Source organism: Lissotriton vulgaris, unplaced genomic scaffold (genome assembly GCF_964263255.1).
Source record: "Lissotriton vulgaris unplaced genomic scaffold, aLisVul1.2 SCAFFOLD_509, whole genome shotgun sequence".
Classification (NCBI taxonomy): domain Eukaryota; kingdom Metazoa; phylum Chordata; class Amphibia; order Caudata; family Salamandridae; genus Lissotriton; species Lissotriton vulgaris.
This window is the reverse complement of record NW_028247190.1, coordinates 130,973-158,386: the sequence shown is the minus strand read 5'-3', so window position 1 is coordinate 158,386 and position 27,414 is coordinate 130,973. Positions and strand designations below refer to the sequence as shown.

The window sequence follows — 27,414 nt, the reverse complement described above, 5'->3', positions numbered from 1 at the left end:
TTACAACCTTTGTGTATGCTGCCACTGTGACACAATGTGTGCAGCTGCCACTTCCATTTTTGTCTTGGACTGCACTGTGACCTGCCTGTATTTGACTAGTAGTACTACGTTTGCAGTATTTGTGTTTTGCAACGGGCCTGTTTAAGGGTGGGATTATTGCTGTGTTGTTAATAAGTACATGTTTTTGTGTGTTTGCATGTAATGTTCTTGTGCTTGATCTGATTTTTCATTGCCTTCCACTCACCTAGATTCCCTTTTATCTTTTAGTGTCCAGGTGGTACTTTTACCCCATCCATGAAATCGACGAAGGACTATCCCGATGAAGTGATCAACTTCATGCGTACTCACCCAATGATGTACAACGCAGTGTACCCAGTGCACCGACAACCACTGGTTATCCGCACCAATGTGAACTACAGGTTCACGACCATCGCAGTGGATCAAGTGGATGCAGCTGATGGGCGCTATGAGGTGCTTTTCCTGGGCACAGGTACCACATATATAACACCCCTAAAATTAGGATTAGGAACGTACATTGTCTTAACACAGGTATTCATGGGGAGGGTGCCGGATGAGAAGGATGCATATGTAAGCATACCTGTTGGAAGGGACAGACTCCTTACGCTCAAATGAATCCATCCAAATTGCAATTGTTATCTGCACTGTCTTTAAAGGGTAGCCCTGTAACATTTGCCTTCTGCTGATTGCATGTGGTTATGTTTATTGTCCAGTCTGAACATTATACGCACCCTTTCCCCACCATAATCCACTGCCTTTGTTAAGCAACACCTTAGGCCTCACAATGGCGTTTTATTGATTCGATAACAAACGTTTCACCAACAAAATTGAGTCAAATCTTAGTTTAACTTGACATAGATGAATGCCAGTATTTGAGTTCCCTCTTCTGCGGTCTACTCGAACCATACTGTCCTTTTTGTAGAAAACGCCCAGAAAACACGCCAAACTCTTTAGAAGGGGATGCAAATGGTGGAAACTGCTACACTGAACCCCGTAAGGAAGAGTTTGAAAAAGAGGTGTCCATTTTTCTTCACTCATTTTGTACAGGAAAATTACTTCGATTTTTGACTTGGAACTGTCTGAGAACAGGAAGGAGCTGAGTTGATGCCCACGTACACAAAGTAGTGCTGCACTTAGTTGCCCTGTATGCAAGTTCTTAGCAAGAGAATAGCAGATGCAAAGCAACATCTATTTCATGGCTTCAGCACAAGGCTGATTGTTCTATTGGCAGAGTTATGACTTTTTTTTAGAAAGACATTGGCATCAGTGGACGTGTAATGGTTTTTAACTACATGTATACAATACCAGCAAGTCCTTGGTGCGACGACAGAATTAGTAAGGCATTTGACAATATACAAGCCAGAGCACACTGAGGTGTACATCTATTTTCTTTAATGGTTAAAGCCTACTGCACAGTTCTGTTCAAGAGAACTGGCTCTTGTTTGTGAGGACGCTGTCACATTGCTCCAGAGGTTCTGGAAGAACAAGTGACCGAGTGCAGAATAAGTTCCTGGTGAGAAGGGCGAAAAAACACATCTGGGAGCCAGGTGACCGAAGAGAAACAGACAGTGAGCACAGACTGAAAGATGGAGAAAGTTCCAAAAATAGATGTGGCAGAGAAGGATGGCCAGAGGCAAAAAGGGATCAACAGACCGGTTGCTCAGTGGCGGCAAACTAAGGCATTTTCAAGAGTATTGCTACCTTTTTGGGGCTTCTATCTTATGGAGAATAGAGGCTCTCAGAATAAGACCCAAAGGGGTAACTGCTTTCTTGATTTAAAACAAAGTAATTGTTATTTGCAGGGTAGATACAGGAGTTCCTCAAGGGTCGACTTTAAGTCCCCTGCTTTTTAATGTTTATTTGACGCCTCTTGTTTGTTTGGCCGAGAGCCTGGGTACGAAAATAATGGCTTACGCCGACGACACCCAACTTCTCTTCACTTGGGACAAGAACAATCTATGTACCGATGGAGTCCGGCAGTGCTTGTCCTCAGTTTTTGCCTGGCTTGCCCAGGCTTGCCTCAAATGCAATGAGGACAAGTCAGAGATACTTCTGTATGGCCATTTTCCGGTGGCTTTTAAGGAATCCATTTGGCCCAGTGGATCGCCATGCCCCAATGGGGACTGTGGGGTTGCAAAAAATGTAGGGATCTGGTTTGGAGCTGATTTATGCTTCCGGGAACAAATCACGCGGTTGGCGGGTACATGTTTTGGTACCCTAACCACTCTCCAGAAGTTCTTTCCCCTTCTTCCCCAAGTGGCAAAAGAAACAGTAGCCAGAGCACGTATTCTCTCGCGTCTGGACTATGCAAACGCCCTTTACATCGGTGCGCCTGACTTTTTGATTCGCAAATTACAAGTGGTCCAGAATGCAGCAGGGAGGCTCCTTTTTGATATTCCAAGGAGACTCGGCGTACGCAAGCAGCTCAGGGAGCTACATTGGCTTCCAGTAGTTCAAAGAGTACGCTTTAAGACCCTGGTATTGGCCTTCAAAGCCTTACATGGCCCGTGCCCTTCCTACCTAAGGGACAGATTTGTTTTTTACCAACCATCCCGTCAGCTGCGATCAGCCACCCTTAGACATTTGGTTATTCCCAGATTTAAGAGAGTTCGTCTAGGGGGGCAATCTCTGACGGTTAGAGCTGCTCAGATGTGGAACAACCTTCCCGACGTACTTGGGCACACGTCAAACCTCACAAGCTTTAAAAAACTTCTGAAAACACACTTATTTAGGCAAGCCTTGTAGTTTCCCTGTTTCCTTTAGCTGACACCACGATCCTCTCTCGCGCCAGGACAGTTTCGACTAGCAGTGCGCGTTACAAGCAACTATATAACATATATCATAACATATTTGGACTCCTTATAAATATGAAGGCTATGAGATAAGCATAATGCAGACACACTAATTGCAATTTCACACTTGGAATATACAAACCTTTATAAAGAATGGTCCAGCTTTGTGGAAGATAACATTCTTGAATTGGCCTGCCAACACTTTTGACTGTTTTTCCACCTACTAGTAGTAGGGACTGGAAAAACACAGCGTGTGAACCTAGTCTATGTTCCAAAATCATTGTTACAGGTGGGTACACATTTTCCTTCTCATTGATGAGAACAGTTCCTTCACTGCAAGGCTTAGACCGCCATGGAGATACATCTTCTCTAACCGGGCTTTACCACCAGGGAAACCTGTGATCCATAGAGCGGTTGAATAAAAGAGGAGCATACAACATTCACAATCCTTGGGACTAAACTGGAAGAAGGAGAGAGCAGGCCAGTGTGTCTGGCATGGAGGCAATCGCTGCTTTGCGACTGATTCACTCTGAATGATGTTAGAAAGTGAGATCGGTAGTATATAGAAGGCAGATCAGTGGAGCATGGAAAGGACACGAAAAATAATTACTTGGGCTCAAAAATAGTGAAAGACAAGTTGCACCAACACATGCAACTTATTTTCATTTGAAAAACGTAATTTGTGAAGAATTTTATAGGAAGAACATTCTTTTGGGCACCATGACGATACTTAAACTGGTGTCCGTTCCAAAGTTGTATCTTCATTGGGAAACTGCCTTTACAACATGGGCTGAGCCACGTGCGCTGTTTCCCCACAAGTAGAATGCTGCTTGCCTTAACCACGCATATGCGTGGTTAAGGCAGTGCACGGTCTCGTTGCACGAATAGGCGGACATAGGAAGAGGAGGGATTGGGAGAGGACGCGGCCTGGTAAGTGGGGTTTGTGCTAGGTTTTGGGGGGTAGGGGGGTCAGGGTAGTTGGCTGGGGATTTGTTTTTAGGGCTCAAGGCAGTGGAGCAGGGGTAGTTTTTAGGGCTTGAGGGTCCGTTTTAGGGCTGGGTCGGGGAAATTTTTATGACGTGGGTGAATATTAGGGCTCCGGGAGGAAGGGACATTTTTCAGGGCTAGGGGCAGATTTAGGGCTCCCTGGTGGGTCTGTAGGTCAGGGTAGTTTTTAGTACTCAGGCTAGGGAGGGCAGTGGTGTGAAATTTACCATGCAGATCCCTTTACCAGTCATGCCTTTACCAAGAAATTGTGTGGTAAAGACATGCATGGTAAAGGCAGGCATGGTAAAGGAATTCGTTGTTAAGACGCATTCGTTGTTGGGGCAGCAAGGTAGAGGCAAGCATGGTCTAGCCATGCCTGCTTCCATCATACAACCATCTCCATTTCCAAAATCCCCCTCCCCATTTACGTTGATTCATCAAAATGCCAGGGCTAGTGAGATTGACATTATGCACCCTTTGATCCCTTTTGCCATCATACTGTTGACTCCCTTGTAACCCTAAGTCCCTGGCGCCCTACTATTGGCTGCTCAGCAGTTAGGCAAATACCAAGGAGTGGAAGTTAGAGAAAGTAAATGGGGCTTGTAGTGCTCTTCATACATTCTATTCCAGTCGTTGCTTTCATGACCGCTTAAGAACAGGAGGTATAGTAGTAGTGCAGCGGTACCAAAGCGCAAATTGTCACTGGCTACTCCTAATTGACACCCATTGCCACATCCATGGGTAAGTCAAGTGAATGACCCAGTGATATCTTTCAGAAGGGTTTTGGGTGCTATAAAAGTAAGAGGCAATATGGAAGTAAAACCGAATTCTATACAAGTGTTTATTTGGCAATAGTTGCCCACCTTCGCAACACTGTTCAAACTCTTTTACTGAGAATTATACCCTCACATAATCAGAACCTCTATACCTGTTGTGAATGCAAGCAGTAAAATATTCCAAAAACATATCTGGCCGCCCGAAGCACACCAAAGGACCCTTCTCCTGCTGGAGCTGCAGCTTCACCAGCCTCCATACCGCCAAACTGCCCACTGTGACAGGACGCAACCACCTCAGATGCATTCTACTGAACACCTGCTCCGCACGCAAACATGCTGTCGAAGTCTGAGAACTGCTCAACACATCCTAACGGACGTCACCTTCCTGACAGAGACCTGGATGAATGCCTCCTCGGCACCCGACATTGCCATAGACATCCCGGACAGATACAAGATCACCCGCAGGGACCGCACCAATGGAGTAGGAGGAGGAATCGCCATCATCCATAAGAACACCCTCAAGAACTCAACCAGCACCGACGATGCCCTCAGCAAAGCCGATCACCTGCACTTCCAGATCCACACCGATCCCAAAACCACCCTCAGAGGAACTCTCGTCTACAGACCCCCCTCCCCCGAACCTCGGCCTCAGTTCAGCGACTTCATCGCAGACTTCGTCAGCATGCACGCCCTGGCCTCCTCAAACGACATCCTTCTCGGAGACCTAAACTTCCACCTCAAGAACAACGACACCAACTCCACTACCCTGATTGACAACCTTGCCAACCTCGGACTCGGACAGCTCGTCACAAGGCCCACCCACTCCTCCGGCCACACACTCGACCCCATCTTCTCTGCAAGCCCCCACATCACCTTCAGCTACACCACCGAACTCCCCTGGACCGACCATCGCTGCATCCATTTCACCTTACGGAAACCCACCACACACAAACGCACTCAACAGATCCCCCGCCTTCGCTGCCCGCTGTGCCTCTGGTGTGCCCCTGAGCTGCTGTGCCCCTGAGCTCGCCAAGGATCTGGTCTTGTGCATCATTGTGTATTTTTATTTTTTGCCCAGTATCGTAATTGTTGTGCCTGTTTCGTTTTTGCTCGGTCTTGTGCATCATTGTGTATTTATTAATTATTACCCAGTATCGTAATTGTTGTGCCTGTTTCGTTTTTCCTCGGTATTGTTACTGCTGTGTCTCCTGATTGCTGGCGCCACCGCTGGCCGCTGTACCTCTCCGGTTTCGGTTTCTGTATTAGCATTCTTGTTGTTGTGCCCTGCGCCCCTCCACCCCGCTCCCTGCCGCCGCTCAACCCAACCCCCGTTCCCTCCTGCATCACCGCTCCTCCACTCCCCACTCGCCACCCCGCTCCCACCTCCCAGCTGCTCCTCCCTCGCTCTGCCCCCTCCATTCTCCACTTATGGCGGAGTGGCAAACGCGCAGCAGGGGCGCGCCGAAGGCGCGCCAAAGGTAAGCCAGTCTACGCCCGTCCGCGCCTGGACCGCGCCCAGCGCCAGAACCCCTGGCCCCCGTAGTGACCATCCCCCCCGCAGAACATACGACACTGCAACCCTCACTGCCCTCAACACTGGCAGACTCCCCGACTGCCACCGAGCTGCCCCAGGCCGTACCCATGGACCATTCACCTGCCAATCCTGCAAGTTCTGCTGCATCAGGACCCACACTACAACCACAAATGCCAAACAGAGCTCCAACAACAACCACCTGAAGTGCATCCTGCTCAACACCCGCTCAGTTCACAGACACGCCTTAGAACTATGGAACCTATTCGACACCACAACTCCAGATGTCGCCTTCCTCACGGAAACCTGGATGAACGCCTCATCTGCACCCGACATCGCCATAGCCATCCCGGACGGATACAAGATCATCCGAAGAGACCGCGTCAACAAAACAGGAGGAGGCATCGCGATCGTCCACAAGAACACCATCCGCATCTCGACCTGCTCCGACGACACCCTCAGAGACACCGAACACCTCCACTTCCAGATACACACCGACCCCTAGACAACACTCAGAGGCACCCTCATATACAGACCCCCAGGACCTCGTACACAATTTTGCGAAGACATCGCCGACCTTGTCAGCCATCACGCCCTCCCTTCCGAGGACTACATTCTCCTAGGAGACCTCAACTTTCACCTAGAGAATAACAACGACAACAACACCACCACCCTGCTTGATAACCTCGCCAATCTCTAACTCAAATAGCTGGTGAACACCCCCACCCACTACGCCGGACACAAGCTCGACCCAATCTTCTCCTCCAGAAAACACATCTCCTTTAATCACACCACAGGACTCCACTGGACGGACCACAGCTGCGTCCACTTCAGCTTCAGAAAGACAACGACCCACCACCACCTGCAACAGATTCCCCGCAGAAACTGGAACAGAATTACCCTCGACCAGCTCACCACATCACTGAACCAAAACCCTCCCGCCAGATCTACGGACCCAAATCAAGCAGCCTTTAACCTTGCACAATGGATCACCCACTGCGCTGACGAACTAGCACCCCTGAAAAACCGTCCCACCAGACCAGAAAGCAAAAGAGCCTCCTGGTTCAATGACTACCTTAAGAACTCCAAAAAGAACTGCTGCACCCTCGAGAAAATCTGGAGAAAAAACCCAACCGCAGACAACATGACCGCCTTCAAGAACGCCACCCGCAAACACCACCAGCTGATCCGCACCACTAAGAAGTCAGCATTTAAAAACTGACTAGACAACAACGCCCACAACAGCAAAGAACTCTTCAACATCGTCAATGAGCTCTACAACCCCAGCGCCGGCAACAGCGACATCACTCCCTCTCAAGATTTATGCGACTCACTAGCCTCGTTCTTCCACAGCAAGATCGCAGACATACATAACAGCTTCAGCGACCTGTCCTCTCCCCCTACCTTCGAACTGAAGCCCCCTACCACCACCCTCCGCGCCTGGACCCCAATCAACACCGAAGAAACCATACGCATGATGAACTCCATCCATTACGGTTCTCCAACCGACCCATGCCCCCACCACATCTTCAATAAGGCCGACTCCGTCATCGCACCCCAACTCCGAGATATCATCAACTGCTCGTTCACCACCGCTACCTTTCCGGAAAGCTGGAAGCATGCCGAACTCAGCACCCTCCTGAAGAAACCTACAGCAGACCCCACCGAACTTAAGAACTACCGTCCCATCTCGCTCCTCCCGTTCCCCGCCAAAGTCATCGAGAAGACAGTCAACAGCCAGCTCGCCGCCTTCCTCGAGTCTAACGGCTCCCTTGACCCCTCACAATCCGGATTCCGAGCTAACCACAGCACCGAGACCGCCCTCATTGCAGCTACAGAGGACATCCGAACACTGCTCGACAACGGGGAAACAGTGGCCCTCATCCTCCTGGATCTTTCCGCAGCGTTCGACGCGGTTTGCCACCGCACCCTAGTACACCGCCTCAGGAACGTCGGACTACAAGATAAGGCATTGGACTGGATCATATCGTTCCTCGCCGGAAGAATCCAAAGAGTCCGTCTCCCCCCTTTCAGATCAGAGGCAACCGAAGTCATCTGCGGCGTACCACAAGGATCTTCGCTCAGCCCCACCCTCTTCAACGTCTACATGAGCCCCCTCGCATCCATCGCACGGCAACACAACCTAAACATCATTTCCTACGCTGACGACACTCAACTGATCCTCTCCCTCACCAAAGACCCAACCACCACCAAAACCAACTTACACGAAGGGATGAAAGACGTAGCCAAATGGATGAAGATCAGCCACCTAAAACTGAACTCTGACAAGACGGAAGTCCTCATCCTAGGAACATCCCCCTCTGCCTGGGACGACTCATGGTGGCCCCCGGCCCTAGGCAGGGCACCCAAACCAACGGACCATGCTTGCAACTTAGGATTCATCCTAGACTCCTCCCTCTCCATGACCAAACAAGTCAACGCCGTCTCATCATCATGTTTTAACATCCTACGCATGCTCCGAAAGATCTTCCGGTGGATCCCCACCGAAACTAGAAAAATGGTCACCCAAGCACTTGTCACCAGCCGACTAGACTATGGAAACACCCTCTACACCGGAACCACTGCCAAACTGCAGAAAAGACTTCAACGCATTCAAAACGCCTCCGCCCGACTCATCCCGGACATACCTCGACACAACCACATATCAGAACACCTGAGACCTACACTGGCTCCCTATCAGCAAGAGAATCACGTTCCGGCTCCTCACTCACGCACACAAGGCCCTCCACAACCTAAGACCCAGCTACCTCAACAATCGCCTATCCTTCTACACCCCCACCCGCCAACTACGTTCGGCCAACCTAGCCCTCGCCGTGATCCCACGCATCCGAAAAGCCACCATGGGAGGAAGATCCTTCTCTTACCTGGCGGCCAAGACCTGGAATTCCCTCCCCTCTCACCTCCGTCTCACCCAGAACCACCTCAATTTCAGGAAGCAACTTAAGACTTGGTTATTCGATCAGTAATAATCCCCTTTCCCTTAAGCGCCTTGAGACCCTCTGGGTGAGTAGCGCGCTATACAAATCTCTGACTTGACTTGACTTGACCACAGACCTCCAGGCCTCCAAGCAAACCTGCCGTACACTAGAGAAGAAATGGCACAGACATCTACGTATCTCACAAGAACGCCATCCGCAGACACCATCACCTCATCAGGTACGCCAAAAAAGCCTCCTTCAAGGACCGACTCAACAACAACGCGCACACCGGCAAAGAGCTCTTATACATCGTGAAAGAACTCTCCAACCCCAACCCCAGCTCCAACACCAACGACATCCCACCATCACAAGACCTGTGTGACTCCCTTGCCACCTTCTTCCATCGCAAGATCGCAGGCATCCATGACCGCTTCAACAACCTGACCGCCCCAGAAACCACTGACACCTCAGACCCTGCGCCCACCACCCACATCGATCCCCTGCTCACCTGGGCCAACAAACGATGACGACACCATCAAAATCATGAACACCATCCGCTCCGGCTCTTTGTCTGACCAATCACCACATCTTCAACAAAGCCAGCGCCACCATCGCACCCCATCTCCCCAAGACTATCAACATCTCCTTCGAGACCGCGCCCTCCCCGGAGAGCTGGAAGCACGCTGAGATAAACGCCCTACTGAAGAAATCCAAGGCAGATCGGAAAGACCTCAAGAACTTCCGGCCCATCTCGTTGCTCCCATTCCCGGCAAAGGTAATCGAGAAGACCGTCAACAGACAGCTGACCCACTACCTCGAAGATAACATACTGGACTGTCCCAGTCTGTGTTCCGCAGCAACATCAGTACCGAAACTGCCCTCATCGCCGCCACCGATGACATCAGAGCCCTGCTGGACAACTGCGAAACCGCAGCCTTCATCCTCCTGGCCCTATCAGCTGCCTTCGACACTGTCTGCCACCACACCCTACGCACACGCCTCCACAACGCAGGGATCGAGACAATGCTCTGGAATGGACTACCTCCTTCCTCTCCGGCAGAACCCAGAGCGTCCGCCTCTCCCCTTTCCGATCCGAAGCCTCCAAGATCACTTGCGTCGTACCCCAAGGATCATCCCTCAGCCCCACATTGTTCAACATCTACATGGCACCGCTTGCCACGTTACACAACTTCAACATCATCTCCTATGCCCACGACACCCAGCTGATCCTCTACCTCACCAAGGACCCCCTCACCGCCAAAACACACCTCCACGAAGGAATGAAAGCCGTCGCTGAGTGGATGAAGATCAGCCGTCTGAAACTGAACTCGGACAAGACAGGGGTCCTCATCCTCGGCTCCACCCCATCAGCCTGGGATGACTCCTGGTGGCCGACCGCACTGGGAGCAGCACCGGCTCCCACCGATCACGCACGCAACTTGGGGTTCATCCTAGACTCTACTCACCCTATGACCAAACAAGTCCACGCCGTCTCGTCCTCCTGCTTTAACACCCTCCGCATGCTCCGCAAGATCTACAGGTGGATCCCCACCAAAACAAGAACATCACCCAGGTTCTCGTCCGCAGCAGACTGGACTACAGCAACACCCTCTACGCAGGAACGACAGCCAAACTCCAGAAAAGACTCCAACGTATACAGAAAGCCTCCACACGCCTGGTCCTCAACATCCCCACCACATCTCCGCGCACCTGAAAGACCTGCACTGGCTCCCCGTCAACAAAAGGATAACCTTCAAGCTCCTCACCCACGCACACAAGGCGCTCCACAACACCGGACCAGCATACCTCAACAGACGACTCACCTTCTACATCCCGAACCGACCGCTACGCTCTGCCAACCTCTCCCTCGCCACCGTCCCTCTCCTCCGGAGAGCAACCATCGGCGGCAGATCATTCTCCCACTTTGCCGCCAAGACTTGGAACACCCTCCCCATTCTCCTACGGCAGACACAGGACCTACTAACCTTCAGGAGACTTCTCAAAACCTGGCTATTTGAGCAGTAGCAGCTCCCCTCCCCCCTCAGCACCTTGAGACCCTCACAGGTGAGTAGTGCTCTTAACAAATGATATGATTGATTGTTGATTGAACTGAACGTAAATCTCCTTGCTGAGTGAAATCTGGGTTGCAATGCTGGTACATGTGCCCTCAGACAGACTTGGGAGCTTCCAGTAAAAAAAAATATATATAATTCCAGGAAGTAAGAAAATCATTAATTGTATATTTAACCCTACTGTAAAGATGCAGAGTACACGCCTTGAGAGCAGAACCCGTGTAAAGCAGGAAGAGCACAGGAAACCGAAATAGCCATGGGGATCCCTCTACCTCTTTAAGGATATTAAATTAGATGATATATTGCAAATGATTCTGAGCAAAGCTCTTTTAAGGAGAACCTGTGTAAAGTGACTTTCAGGATATTAAAAGTGAACTTTGTAAGGCGAGGAAATGGATGTAATCTGGGTCTCTGACAAATGACAACACGATTTCTGCAGCTGCTAGAAGCAGGAAAACAAATCATCTCAAAGTACGTTGCACTCCACTTTACGCCAAGCAGTATTTTTGCCATTGCACTGCTATTACGTTCCTTTGGAGGGCAATAAAAAAAGGCCTTCTTACAGCACTGGACAAGAAGGCGCACCACGCCAGCTGGCCCCAGCTTGCTTCGAATAAGTGACAGCCAACAAAACACTTCCTAATCCAACAGAGATTTAGAGGAATACTTTCCATCAAGAGTTTCCACAAGCCCAGCAACATGTGGGGTCCCTTCCAGGCGGAAGCAGGTGGCAGAAGTACACCATCTTACAGTATTAGGCCATGCAGGAGTGGCGATATCTGAGGCTCCTTCTCTCCATGCTTTAGAGAGGGCCGTGGAAGGATAAGAGTGAACAAAGACCACTTCAATGCCTGAAAGATGGATGGAAAAGGACCAATATTGGTACATCTTCCCTCCTCCCAGCACTAACGTTTTGACAACTATCGGATGCAACTCTTTGCGAGCACCTATTGAGGCAGAGTATGGGCGAGTCCCACTTTCAAAGTGCCGAAGAGACCACTGCAGGGGAAGAAACTCTATTTAAAGCCCCTTTCTCGGTCCGTGCACTTTTGAAGAACCTGCCATAGCCAGGTGCTTCCTTCAAATGTGGGAGAATCACCTCTAGAGCAGTGTGAGTTGAGTTAAGTACCTCCCACATGCACTGTAGAGAACCCCCTTTGCGGGTCACTGGAGCAGAGGACTCTGCCCTTAGTGCCGGATAGAGTAACTTCTGCGGGCAAGCTTGGGCAAAGACATTTTTTTCTGAGCTTTGTATAGGTTCTTGCCATGAGCAGTGAGGAAGGAGACCATTAATACTTGGAAAGTCTCTTTCTGATGGAAAATAGAGGGAGAGATTGCTCTCCTTAGGCCCCCCATATGAGAGCAGAAGGCATTAGACATTTGGGGTAGAAGGGAGTGCATGAATTGGAGAAGAGAGAGAAAAGTTGAGAAGAGGCATGAGGATTACAAGTTTGGAATGGAAACTGAATTTTCAAGCTTGGCCTTGGCACCCATAGAGAAACTCTTTACACGAGTAGTTCTCCTAAAAAAAATATTTCAAGTCGCAAAAACAACTTGCCTTTTTTGACTCCTTTCACGTTACTGTTCTTGTGTCCAGTTATTGTTTTTGTCATTGACTTCCTCCACTGCTTCTCCACTTTCAGCACTCACCTTTCTCTCAATGCAATTTCTGATGACCAGAAACACGGACCTTGTTCTAGGGCAGCGAAAACAAGAGGGCTGCCTGGACAACACGACCACTGTGTTCGGTGGGGACACACCGTTTCTTTACACGCTGCATTAATAAAGATGATTGTTATCGTTTCGTAGAGCAGCAAAAATCTTTGTTCTGGCCTAACCCCCTCATACGTTACAAGCACAGACCTGATGAGCTGTACCTGGCCCATTTTTACGTAGGTGTTCTACCTCTTGCCTTAAGATTTTTGGTTTAGCTATTGTCTTTGTTTCACAAACTGCGGAGGAGGAAAAGTAGGGGTTTCTACTTTTATCCCCATGTTGTCACTCTAGCTGCTCACCCTAAGAGCAGCTGCAAATCGCTCCATGTGTGGGCAAAAAGCTCTAAAAGCTGTTCCTCAGCTCTGGATCCATGCGTAAATGGCGGGGGACCCCGTGTAGCGATGATCATCCGTTGCTTTGATGAAGTTTATGTTTCAGTTGCCATCTGTTGGACGTTTTTAAAGGGCAGAGTGAACAGCGAGTGGGTGCATGGTGCTGACCATCTTTCCTAGATGAGTAAGCGGCCCTTGGCAGTCCGTGGGCATAGGTCTCTTGGGCCAGAGGAGAACATTTTCGTATCTACGATGGTAGGAAGAGGCTCAGGCCAGAGAAAGATCAGGTTCGCTGTGGAACTCCTGCTGCAGCTGTTTATAGTTGGATGAATAACTTGTTGCCTCCAGATAACCTTTTAAAGATCATGGTTTCCACCTGTTTTATTGGATTGGGGCACCCGCTTCCTGCTCTCTTTCTCCACTAACTACATCCTTCCCCCACACATGTCTGCAACCAAGAACACAAAATGACATGTAGAATCTAAATATTGGGATTGCCTCTTATGCTGCCAGCCTTTCTGCAGTGGATGGTCTGTAATATTCTTCTGTAGCCGCTGACCTTTTTTTTAGGTCTGGTATTAACAAAAGAGTTTAAATTTTACTAAATTATGTGTGTGTATTTGTATGTGTGTGTTTGTGTATATATAAGTTGTGTGTGTGTATTTGTATGCGTGTGTGTGTGTATTTGTGTGTGTATGTATATATATATGTGTGTTTGTATATGTGTATGAGTGTGTGTGTATATAATATACACTGTCCTTCAGGGATGCGGGTTACAAGGCTGTGTACATTCTATTTGGTACCATTGTGAACGTTAAGGTCCCGCGCAAACAAAACTGTGTATACACTATAATGTGAATTTTGGAATCTGCAATAAAAACTGTTTTACAAAAAAAAATAATAATATACACTGTCCTTTGTATGCACTGGTGAAATAAATAATATATTAAAAAAATCCCTGTAGTGATGCTTTGCTTCATTTTCCCACCATTCTACAGTAAATTTGAGCTGTGGATTAGATGTATGTATGTATAAGGGCTTTGATGCCAGCACTCTTCATCCTTTGATCTGTTGTGTCATTCACTTTTTTGGTCCGCCCACCACAGCATGGGACAATGGGTCAGCCCACTTCAGCCATTGGCTAACTTTATTGGGTAATTCACAGGGAGTACTCATGAGCACAAAGTGCCAAGGGCTACTAGGGCAATGCATGTTCTGTCAAAAAACATGTATAAAATAAAATAAGCACTGAGAAAGCCAAAACGTGGCAGTCCATGCCATGCCTGTTGACTTTGCCAGTGCTTATTTTATGTAGCCGCCTCGTTACCTCTAATAGTCTCTCACAAAAAGTATTTCAAGTTCGGTGTCAAGCTCTCGTGTTGATTGTTGCCACTTGTGCTGAAAAGGGATCCTCTCAGGGTAGGAAGCAGCCAGCACAGCAGATGCAGGTGGCGTCTCTATTTCAATAGTGCTACTTTGTCTGCAGCCAGTGGTCTTTTTGATTAAATGTTGAGAGCTCTGCTAAAACTGAAGCCGTCTATTGTACTTCTGTCTTACCAGTCCGTCTCTGCTGATATTTATCTGTTTACATGTTAAGCCTTATGGGGCGCCTCGTGGCATTAGTGATGCAGTAATGCCAGTATTGTTGCTACCGTTTTTTCTTCTAGTTGGGTGTGTCTTGCTTTGCTTGTACTTCTTTTGAATGTCCCCAAATACAACCTATGACCACTTTGAATGTTTTCAGAGTTACTGCAACTGATGTCCTTTTCTTCTGTCTGATTACCAAATCTGCTGCAGTTGATGTTCTCTTTCTCTCTGGCTGAATGCTGACAGATTATCAGCTGTGGATGACTTCTGTGGTTAGAGACCATCCATGCCGCTGTCTTGAGTCTTCTCTATGTGTATAGTACAAGCTCTAATTTTGATGCCTGTTCAGCTCAGTGGCATGAGACGTCCTGCAGCTTGGGGCCTCACCCGTTGAACGTTCACCTGCCCAATATTCCTATTCCTAGTTTTTTTTGTTTGTTTGTGCTTTTTAATGTAGCTTCATAGTGGCAACTTTCGGGCCATAAAGTGGAATAATTCCAGCTCTGCTGTAGAAGGTTCTCTGGAATGTATGGGATTCAGTTGAAGTTTTTGGCATCTGCAGCCTTACATGTTGGTACTGTTAGGAAATAGAATGTTAAGGTTCTGTTGCATTTAAGTGGCCTCTCTCTCTTAATCCGTATTGTTGAACTTTACCTTAACTGGCTTTTTTTTTAGGTCTGGCTTGGCCTCAGAGCTGTAGCTTGCCTTATGTGATCAACCGAAAAAGAACTTTATGTATCAGATCGGCAAATGTGCCTCCACCTCCTGTGGCATGTCTAGGTGTATCCCCTGGTAATCCGCTCACCTGTGCCATATCTTGTAGTGTTTACGGGGGCATTCCCTGGCCAGGAAGACTGGTTGTTTAAGCCCCATGGAGAAGTCTAGCCCGTTTTCCCAAACAGCCACAGATGGGGCACTGGGCGCCTTCCAGGCCCTAGCAATGTCTCTCTTCGTTAGTGTAAGGCCTAACATCAGAAGATGTCATTTGTAACGGTTACCCCCCCACTCCCTCCATTACGTGCAGCAGGGTCAAGCGCGGTGTAAAGGGGAGCTCCCAGGCCAAAATCTATGCAATGATAGGCAGTCCCAGACTGTGTGGCCGAGCGTTCCCTCCTCCCGTTGACAATGAAGGCACTCAGGCGACGCAATCAATCCTGCCTTCCATAGACTTTGCCTGGTGAAGTACACCCTATGTAGATATGTAAACTGCACTAACCGCAAGCGTGTTGCTATTGCCGCTCCTCGCGGGCCTGCTAGGGCCTCAATCCAGTCCTCTTCCTCTAGTTCCCCTATATCTGCCTCCCATGCAAGTCTGAGCCTCTGTAGGTCATGGGAACAATGGATGACCAATGTTTGGTAAATGCGGGAGATCTTACGGTCCGGAAGCTCCCCCATGAAGATCTTCGCCTCAATGGGGCTAAAATCCGGGAGTGACTCCAGGCCCTCCAGGCTAGAGGCAAGGGCATGCCTAAACTGTAAATAGTGGTAGAATTGGGCTCGCGGCATATCCTACTCCTCCTGCGAGTCCTGAAAGGACTTAAGGGTCAGATCCTTTACAACATTGCCCAGTACCTAGATGTCTATTGCGTCCCACCCCCGGATACCCTGCAGTGCTGCCAGCTGAGGCAGACGTCCATTGTCCCAAAGGGGCGTCTCACAAGTTAAGGTATTACACCACCCGATCCTATGCAGCATCGGTCTCCAAATGTAAAAGACCACCCGTGGGTCTGGTGGCAGAGGCCTCCATAATGGTGCGGAATACAACAGGGTGTGTAAAGAGTGACGTCCCATAAGCCGCATCGACCGCGTATTGCGGGTCCCGCCTGTCTCCGTACCACCACTCATTGAGGACAAGCAGATAAGAGGCTGATAGTAGGAAAAGACATCAGATGTGGCCCGCCCTCCGGAGTAAGTAGACAAGAAACATGTACGCAGCGCCACCCTCACGCTGCCCCCCTCCCACAGAAATTGTCCCAGGACCGCGTTCGCCGCTGGAACCATCGGGGTGAGATCTGATATGGGTGATTCTGCAGTTGATAAGGGAGGCGGGGGAGTGCCATTATCTTGAATATGGCCGACCAACCATATATGAACAAAGGCATACGGGACCAGACCAAAAGATCTGCCAGGGTGCGCTCCCACACAGGGACCAGATTGCATTCCCAGGACACCGCGACCAGATTGCATTCCCAGGACACCGCCGGCTCATCAGACAGGAAGACCCCCAGATATTTCAACCCTCCTACAGGCAGCGGAACCTAGGCAGCACAAGCTCCCAACCCCTGTCGACCCCCCCAGGACCCATATCTTAGATTTATTCGGGTTCATGTATAGCCTTGAAGTTTCCCTGAATATCTGGAAGACACGCAGCAGCCGCGGCCCCGACCTGTCCAGGGCGGTGAGAAAGAACAGAACATTGTCCGCGTATAATGCTATTCTGTCCGAAAGCCCTGGACCCCACTCGGAGCTTGAGAACAATGATCCTTTCCTCAGAGTTGAAGGGAGAAATGTGGCATTCCAGGCACTTTCGCATCCAGTTTGTATTATGGGAATGCAATAATTCTTTGCTTACCCAAATATCCTGTTTTTCACCTTCAGAACGCAGTGGCCATATTTGTTATTAAATTTACCTCCGTATGCTTTAGTTAAATCCTAGGATAGACTTCCTCTACAAGTTACAAGTAAATAAACTGATCTTGTTTAAGACTAGATAGTGCATAGTGCACAAGGCACGTGTCCTGACTAGCTCAGGTCTCTGCTTTTGCCCTATGTTTCTTCTCACAGACTTTGTTCCTCTTCTCATGCATTGCTGGTTGTGCCTGTGTTAGGTCATATCAGAGCAAGCAGATGCTGTTTCTTGGTTCTGGCACATTTTCCTTTCACAGTAGGAAGACTTTGCTCACTTCAGTGGAAAGAAAGCGGTGTATCTGTGAAAGTGCAGGGTGCAGCATGTTAAAGCAAGGCCTGCTAGCATTTCAAATGCTTGTTTTCCTTGTGGCAAATCTACACTTAGTGTGCTTTCTTGTTTGCACCTTTACAGATCTGGCCTCCTGTATGCCCAGGATAACTGTCGGTCTCTTGTTTCCTCCACAGTCATTGTTGATTTCTATTAATTCATTTGTTGTATCTGAACACTGAGTGGTATGCAATTCTATCCTAGTATTATTGACCGACTTTTTTAGGAAACTATTGCCACGTAAGTTATTAGTGAGTTAAGAATTGCTTCAGTTGTGCCTTAAATATTGACCTCTTTCGATCTTCCAGATCAGGGAACTGTACAGAAAGTGATTGTGCTCCCGAAGGACGACTTGGAGACAGAAGAACTCATCCTGGAAGAGGTGGAAGTGTTCAAGGTCTGAGCTGCTTTTCAGAATTTCCCTTTCAATCTGCCCGCTGTTTTGGTGTATTAATACTAGCCCACTCCCATGTAAAAAAGTTTTCTGTTTTATATATGGTTTGGCTGACCGTGTGACTGCTCTTCACAATGGAAAGATTCTCCTAGAGATGCCTCTGTTAAGAAATGGGCAAACAAAAATTGACTTCATGATCCTTGATGACATGGCTTAAATGAAGGAACACACTGAAAAGCGGATCCGACTTTTATAATTCATTATTCAATGTACAGTCATTGTAAAGCTGATCAACACAGGAAGAGATATGAACAGCCTGTAGTCATTGTAAAGCGGATTAATCAACACAGGAAGAGATATGAATAGCCTGCCCTTACGCACACACGAATAACTATCAAACTGTTGTGCATGGAGCATTTACTTGATGACAACAGGCCTAAGCATATCCTTAGAGGATGAATTGGTCTTTTTCTCTAACTTGTAGGTTTTCTGAACTTCTAGAAACAGAGCCCAGCCATTCACTTCTTTATTAGTTGACCTACCACTACCAAGAAGGATCTATATTACTCAACAAAGCATGGTATTCTGTCTAGAAGGGCCCTGTGTATTTGCTTTTTTCAGCCCTATACCAAATGTGAATGAGCTAAGTCCATATGATTTCTCTACTTTGTGTCCCGGCAAAAACACAAATCCATTCCCATAGCCCAAAACCTCCTCAAGCCGGACTGCGTTTTTACTATTTTCATGACTGGGGTATGGCACCCAACCACAAAAAATGCTCGAAGTGTTTTCATCTCACCATTTAAACATCTTGCCCTTCAAGTCAGGGATGACCTGAACTGCAAGTTATTAAGAGTGATGCAATGCTTGTTCTTAAGGGAAAGTCTATTCCATTATTTCTCACTTGTTTGGTGAGTTTACTGAGGGTGGTTGCTCCATTAACAGCCGGCACGTCTAACCTGCATGGAACTATTGCCATTACATGTCGCATATCATTCATGCCCACTCATTGGTCCTCCCTGATCAAAACATAAAATCTTTCATAATAGAGTAATGTTCAAAAAAGAACTTTTTGGACTACTCAGGAGCAAGAATAAATGGATGAGAGATTGATTACCACCCATCGCTGGTTTGCGTCCTGAATATTCACTCACAAGCTTGGTCCTCTTTTCTTAGCTTAGTGAAGGAGCAGCCCTAATAGGATATCCAGCACAACACACAAGCAAGCTCCCTGAGACTAGAGGAGATATTCTGAAAAAAGCATGCTCATTAAAATATCACTCAACTTAAAGTGAGGGCATAGTTATTCTATTCAGCATCTTCTGAAGCACATCAGGGAAGGTGTGATTTAAACCGCAAGCACAACAAAGTTACATATTCTTGGAATAGCACTGGCGAAACAATTGGTTGCCTTTGGGTAATTTGAAATTCCCAGATTAAAGTGACTTTTCTGTCACTCCCAATCATAGGTCAAAATACCAGGTGCCTGTTCCTCTATTCTTATTTGCAAGTATTCAAGCAATGACCGTTCAGCAGTTGTACACTATTAATGTCATGTTACACTGAATACAGTCAGTCACAGATAACCATTGCATAACAGAGCATGGTTGTGGTGTCCTCGAAGTCCCCAACCATGTTAACATTTGAGCATTCACACACTGAGCCATCAATCGTAACTTAACTACCTTTTACATTTTGGTAATCTTCCACCAAAAAGGAGTGGTTTACCATCTGTCAAAAAGTTGGGACTATGTGAGCTATGGGGCACCTGAAGCCATATTACAAGTGAGTCAACGTAATCCCAATACAGCCAGGTTAGAGCCAAACTACAACAAAAGGAACATCTGAGTGCTGAGCCGGTACAAAATAATTCTTCACACATGCACAAGTCATGTACTTTCCTTTGAACTGGAATACTGCACATCTTCGTAGAAGGAGAGAAATGATCTCACTTAGGATGGTGCAGTTCTAGACTTATACCTCTCCTTCCCTAAAACTTTGAGCAGTATTATGCTAAGCTACAATTTGTTTGCATGCCTGTAAGCCGAGTAATGATATCCTGAGTGGAAAGTGTTGATACTCATTTGTATTGTTAAAAATCTTATACAAAAATATAATGACGCATTCCCTAGTCATGCAGAGACCTTCATAACAAAAACTTACTTTTCTGTGCAAATAGACAATGAGAATGTGAATCATGGACTAGCAGTGGAGCATGTTAAGAGATCAGATTTTCTAGTTTTTTTCTTAATTTAAAAAATTAGCTTGTGGACGGTATGTGGAAATTTTAGGCTCCATCCAGTTTGAAAAATATTGAAGGTTATCCCTGTGTCTCTTCTACTCCAGGTCCCAGCGCCCATTAAGACGATGACCATTTCTTCAAAGAGGGTAAGCTTGTAAATGCATAACAGACCTCAATAGATACCAGTTAACTTACTCTTCCCCATCTTATCTATATGTCCCCCAAAGTTTTTAATAGTGGCTCTAGTTGATGGCCATGGCTATGTGTAGATCTTGATAGGGCATAGGGCGGTTTAAGTGGTTAACTCATTTGACAATTTCACTGTAGCCAATTGGAAATCTGGTTGTTTTTTCTCAATCTGGTGGTCACTAGCACTAGACAGGGTCGGACTGAAACAGATAATCGGTCTGGGTACCAAAATAAAAGTGCCCACATTAGTGAATTCAACTACTTTTAAAAGTGGCACTTGTTTGCAAGTTGGGGTAGTTTTGAACTTGTAAAGACACGCTATATAAGTGTTTTGCAAAGTATGGAAGACTGCATGGATTTGAGCTTGCTGCAGGCAATGTTGTTTTTAATATCCGAGAAAACAACAGTAAAAATCGGACCACCAAGCCATAAAACTGGCCCACAAACAGCCCAAAAAACGGCCCATACACCAACCTGTCAGATCAGTAATCTGGGAACTGTCCGATTGCTCTATAGATCAGTCAGTCCTTGGGCCTATGTTTAGAATTTGATTAAGGAACGGGGTGAAAAACTTTAGGCTTTGATATGGCAAAAAGTTAATCATTACTTTGAAAGATCCTGTATACATGTTGTGTAGGCCGTGTTGCCAAGGAAAGAAGGCTAATTGCAAGTTTCTTACAATTACTGCTACTACACCATCCATAGTTTGACTGTGAGGTAAGTTCTTCTGACTATGCTCTCTGTCTCAATCTTTTTATAGCAACAACTCTATGTGGCTTCTGCTGTCGGGGTCACTCACCTGGCCCTCCATCGCTGCGATGTTTATGGAGAAGTCTGTGCAGACTGCTGCCTCGCCCGAGACCCCTACTGCGCCTGGGATGGCAAGTCCTGCTCACGCTACTCTGCATCCTCCAAAAGGTAAGCTGGCAGGCCACCACCACAAACTGCAAAAAGAGCTTTGTGATTTAATATGTACACTGCAGCCTGTAGCAATAAACTCTGAAAACTTTGATCATTGCATACAACCCATAGCGTTTGTCAGTTCTCAGATTTGTTTAACTACTGCTAATTATTATATATATACTCATTACCAGCTTTATGAGTCATGAGCAGTAATTATCCAGCATTTAGCTGTCTCTACTCATTGAAACATCTGTTCAGCACAGGCCAGCTAATAATGTTGCTGTTAGCCCTTCACACCTATAACCACCACTGAACTGCAGCTTTGGACACAGTATTCCCACCACTACAACCGCCACACTAACACTGTGGGAAGTATATACACACCGCCGCCCTAAGCAGCATATAGCCAAACCCAAGACTGAGGAATGAATTCACCATACCAACTCTAAACAGCATATAATCAATTGTTCAAATACTGGTATTCCTGAGTGACATCTACCCGCTGCTGCCGTTGTCAGCCCTGAGCATTATTTGCCTATTGCTAACACTGCTAGCCTCAAAGTCTAAACTTCTGTTGATACCGCCAGTATTGAGTAATATATACCTGCTACTAATACTGCCAACCCTGAGAAGTCTGATTCTACTAATGCCACCTGTCCTTTGCATTATATACCTGGTGCTAACACTGCCAGCCATAAGATGTCTACAAATATGTTGATACCGCCAGTGTGTTGCTAACACTGCCAACCCAGAGAAGTCTACGATTCTGCTAATATCTCCTGTCCTGAGCAGTACATACTTTTGCCAACACTGCCAGCCCTAAGAAGTCTACCCTTCTGTTGATACCACCATTATTGAGTAGTATATACCTGTTGCTAACACTGCCAGCCCTGAGTAATCTATGCTTCTGCGGGTACCTCACATGCTCAACAGTATATACCTGTTGCTAAGACTGCTAGCCCTGAAAGGTCTCTGCTTCTGATAGTACCTTCCGTCCTAAATAATATAGAACTATTGCTAAAACTGCCAGCCCTGAGGGTGTTGCCCCTGAACATCGATACCACAGTACCGATTGGACACAATATCAAGGAAAGACTATCTAAAATAAAATATTGACAGGTAAGGAAATGTAGATTTTCTAAACCTAACTTCACAAATATGTAATTAAGTGGTACATATCTTCAAGGTACGTGGATATGGAGTGGAGAGTAGTAAATCTGCCCTTGCTATTCTTGTACCATGGTATAGTTGATATTAATAGTCAGTAGTAAATCCAGCCTGAGTATTGTATGTTTCTGTTGATATTGCATTCTGGGAGCAGTATATACCTGTTGCGAACACTGGCAACCTTAAACAGTAAATCCACTACCAGTAAGGCCTCTGCTAACACCGCCAGCCCTAAGCAGCTAATGCCACCAGCTAACACTGCCAACCCTGCATACTTACTGTTATCACTACCTCTCTGTCAATAATATATATATATAAATATATATATATAGGTGTATATATGTATGTATATGTGTGTGTGTGTGTGTATATATATATATATATATATATATATATAATATATATATATATATATATATATATACAACTCAGTGAATTGGAAACGATCAGAGCTCGCGTCTTCCATTCCCTTACTCTTCCTTATTTGCTTCTTGTTCACACCTGATTGCTGGCACTTATTACGTCTATCCTCTTCACTTTCCAACTGCCTCCTCTGAACATCCCTTTTATTCTCCGTCACAGGCGAAGCAGGAGGCAGGATGTTCGGCATGGAAATCCCATGAGGCAGTGCAGGGGCTACAACTCCAATGGTGAGTAATCTTCCTGTGCCCTGGAAGCCATGTTGCGTAACAGGCGGGAAACCCCTTTCATCTCCTTCATTTGTTAAATAAGTAATGGAACATGGTTGATAATATAGAACACACACTCTGCTTTAACATGAACTGCTCCAGCAGCAGTGTATTCCACAGAGATGGCATCAGGAGTGCGTCACTTGACATCTATGGGCCACTTAGCGAGCGTGCCTCTTGGCTCGTGCTAGTCCTGTTCAATGAGTGGTTGGCAAGTGGCATAACACAAAGTGATAAAGCCTCCTTCATAATGTGGTGGGGGGCCTTTCTCTCATAGCACACAGATATTTATAGACCTGTGCTCCACTGAATGCGCTACGTCATGCGTTATGCCCATACTGCTCATGGGAGTAAAGGAAAAGTTCAGTCTCTGAATGATGATCACTTCCTGGGGATGAAAGATAATTAATTCTTTAGCTTCTCTTTGCATGGATCATATGGTAGAAGAGGAAACCTACTCTATACACACTCTAGCTTCTCTAGTGAGTTTAGCTAGCCGATTTGGGAGTTCGCAAAAGGTAATCCTTGACCACATCCTTTCCATTGCTGCTTAGAAGGGATGAGTTCATACCTGCACCAGCATCAATTTCTGTAAAAGTCTTGTATTTCTTGTTTGGTTTAAAGACCTTTCCTACCCATTATCTGTGAGCACATTGCTGTGTTTTTAAATGTCTCTTGACTTTCCCACAAATTTTGCTTTTCTTGTAGTCAATAAGAACACAGTTGAAGCGAAGCAATATGGTGTGGAGGGAAGCACTGCATTCTTAGAATGCCAACCACGTTCCCCACAGGCTATCATCAAGTGGATTTTACAGAAGGACAACAGTGACCGCAAGAAGGAGGTGAGTTTTTGCAGGACTTGTGTCCCACGTCAGTCCTTGGACTCAGTAGCGTAACAAGTGTGCCATGGACCCTAATATAAGCAAGGAAAATGGACTGCCACCCTGTGGTTAGTAATAAAATAACATTTAATATTGTAGTTCACTTGGGCTTTGTGCCACTGTACCGGCTGTACGGTTGATAAGTACATCCCTACGAACATCTGAAATTAGTAAAGAGATACAGGGTAGCAAACAAAACCCAGCAAGCTGGTACTCTGATCTCAGGTTTTTCAGCAGAGTTGTTTTTACAACAACTACAATAACTGAAAGTATAGTATGGTTTATCACTTGACAGGTCAGGAAGACCAGCTGAGGTTGGGGGTAGGCACTTGAGCCAGCAGACTGTACTGCTTTTCTTCTTTCTGTATGTCCTCAGTGGAAACATTATTTTGCTTCCTGTTTGATTATCCTCTCCAGTTATCTGTGCCTATATAGGTTCCCTGATATCTTCTGCTCCTGAAGCAAAGCAAGCAAAACATCTTCAGCTGTCTGTAGGATGCCTTATAAGTCGCAATATGTGGCATATGAGGCATTGGTGATGCAGTGGCCCCCTCTGGATCATGGGAGTATGGCACACTCAGATGTGCTGGCAAGACTCTGCATACGTGTGGTTATTGAAACTATACGTACCTAGAACATGGTGCTGCATAGGCCATACATACGGCAGAGTGTGGCAATACAGCTTTGAGTGCGACTTTTCTGGTGTTGCAGTGTTGTTGTCTGACCTGTTTGATTACATTGAAAACTATATCTTCGCTTGATTTAAGAAAGGAACACTGCCACTGAGAGATAAGCAGCTTTTATTATTGAACGGGAGACCCCTGCAAAAAAGGTATATACTGGCTGTGCCCAGAGATAGCCGCCTGGCCGTTCAGCTGTTTTAGCAAGCCCTGCAGTAGAGTGTGATCAGCTGAACCAATGTGTTTGTGGTGGGTTAAGCTTCAAAGCTCCTTGGGTTGTCGTCGAAAGATCACTCTGCGAAAGGATCTAAAAGGATCTAAAATATTAACAGTAGCCTGTTAAGTGTTGTGTCTCGAGCTGTGTCTCAAGTTGGCTCGTTCTCCTCGCGCACAGCTCGAGTACAACGCGGCAATGGTGAGTATTATCGTTTGAATTTATTTATGGAGTTTTAGTTAGCGTTCGATAAGGGAAGGGCAGATCGTAAGAGCCGTTAAAGTGGAAAGGCTGTACCTGCGGCTGCGTCTGTGGTTCCGTGATGCTGTATATGGATATAAGCTTAAATTAAAGGAATTCATCTTTACTTTGAGAGTTCATCATTACTTCATAACAATGGCGACGATGGAGCTTAAATCCTAAAAGAACCCACATTTGGATATCTTCTCCTTCGTGGAAATTGTGCTTTCGAAAAAAGGAATTTAAATCATCTTGGAAACAGCATTTTACATTGAACGACCTTGTGATGAAAGTCACAATATTTAATTTCTTGTGTTTTCGTGAAAATATTCGAGAAGATAAAGAAATATTTTAACACATAACGAGGAAACAGCACTTATTGTTTGGGAAGTGATTTAAAAAAAAATCATCTAACAATTTGGAGTATTTTGAATTTTACCTTATTACTAAAATATTTCCGTATTCTCCGCATTTTTCAAGTTGCTGCAGCGTTCCACTGTCGTTGCCAACCTGAGCTCGTTCACGTCACTGGTGTTCTCCTCCCATCATGACGCGTTAACTACGCGTAAGCAAACAAAGGCCACTCTACGTCATCACGCTTCAAAGGTCACGCTGCGTAACTCAAATTTGGGAAAAGGAGTCGATCGGCAATTCTCCGAAGCTGTTTTAAACGATTTCAGCGATAGCGCTCCTGCTATCAAGATTTCTTCCCTCAGCTTTAAATACAACAAAGCAAGCGCTTCTCATGTACTTCTGTGACACGCACATAGCGTGCCATTTAAGATAATATTTTGGCATTTAATTTACTTTCTCTCTTTTATCCTCAATTGACTTTGTTTTGATAAACTGTGACTGTACTTATTTATTCATACAATTCAAAGAATAGTAATTTGTCACACATTATCTACAAAAAGATTAAATCTGCAATTGAGTTTTAAATATTACACAGATGGAAAAATCAATACTTGTGCTGCTGCCTTCCACAAATAGTGTTCTTTTATTACTACTCTTATTTTTAAAAAAAATCAGAAATGGCTACCACCACTATGAACTTACCTGCACCACAAGCATTTATGGTTAAAGATTGTGAAGTATCAAGCCAAAGATGGGAAGAATGGAATTACTTGCTTAATTATCTTGACACTTTCGAGAGGAAAGAATTTCCCCCAGAAGGAAAAAGAAAATCCTTTTACACTGTTTAGGTCCTGGTGGTCTGAGAGTTTATAATAGAATTGAGAAGAAAGCGTTAGCTAGTATTGAAATTAATATATTCACCCAAGTTATCGCTGATCTTAATGCCTATTTTGTCCCTACTGTTTGCAAAGCAGTACACAGATACAATTTCTACCATAGAAAACAGGAAACAAATGAAAAGGTAGAAGACTACATTGCTTCACTTAGAAGATTAGCATTGTCCTGCAAATTTGGCATCATTGAAGACGAACTAATCCGTGACCAACTTGTCATGCATTGTAATAATCCAAAATTACAAGATAAGCTATGGATTAATGGTGACTCAAGTCTACGCGAAATTTCAGCTATCATCAGTAAAGCTGAACTAACTTCAAGATGCGCAAAGACTGTGGCGATTAAAGCTAAAGGTGATAACAGTTATGAAGTCATTACAATTGTGAGAATTCCAAACCAATCCTAAAAAAAGCAAACCTAAATCTGCGTTTAAAGGAAAGAGCAAATCTAAAGAGCGAATCAATATCAAAATTACTGACTCTAGGGGTTTTGCTATCGTTGTGGGAGTTATTCACACCTTGATAATGATAAAAAATGTCTTGCTCTTGGCCAAAGGTGTGCGTACTGTAAAATGACTGGCCACTTTGCATGAGCGTGTAGGAATTCAAAAACTGTCAAATGTGTAGTAGAGGATTGTGAGGATGATGATGAGAATGTTGGACCAGAATATGTTGAGAACATTGTGTGTTGCATTAATGATGATGAAATGTTAATACATGGAAAAATAAGGAAAAAGCCAGTTTGTGAAATTACAGCAGGTGGCATTCAAGTAACGTTAATAGCGGATTCTGGATCCCCTTACACCATTATTAATAGAAACAGGTGGGAAGAAGTATTCTGCTAAAAAATTGGTCATAATCT

The 27,414-nt window shown here is 46.0% G+C and overlaps 1 protein-coding gene across 2 annotated transcripts in view; it reads left to right on the top strand.

Moving 5' to 3' along the window:
* The window catches only part of SEMA3F (semaphorin 3F), a 371,011-nt gene that overhangs the window by 326,911 nt on the left and 16,686 nt on the right, over positions 1–27,414 (top strand). For both annotated transcript variants that reach the window (XM_086949651.1, XM_086949652.1), the window contains 6 exons: positions 268–490; positions 18,015–18,103; positions 20,447–20,488; positions 21,292–21,449; positions 23,184–23,251; positions 23,999–24,132. In XM_086949651.1, coding sequence (XP_086805777.1) covers positions 268–490; positions 18,015–18,103; positions 20,447–20,488; positions 21,292–21,449; positions 23,184–23,251; positions 23,999–24,132 — 714 coding nt within the window. The remainder of the gene's footprint in view (positions 1–267; positions 491–18,014; positions 18,104–20,446; positions 20,489–21,291; positions 21,450–23,183; positions 23,252–23,998; positions 24,133–27,414) is intronic.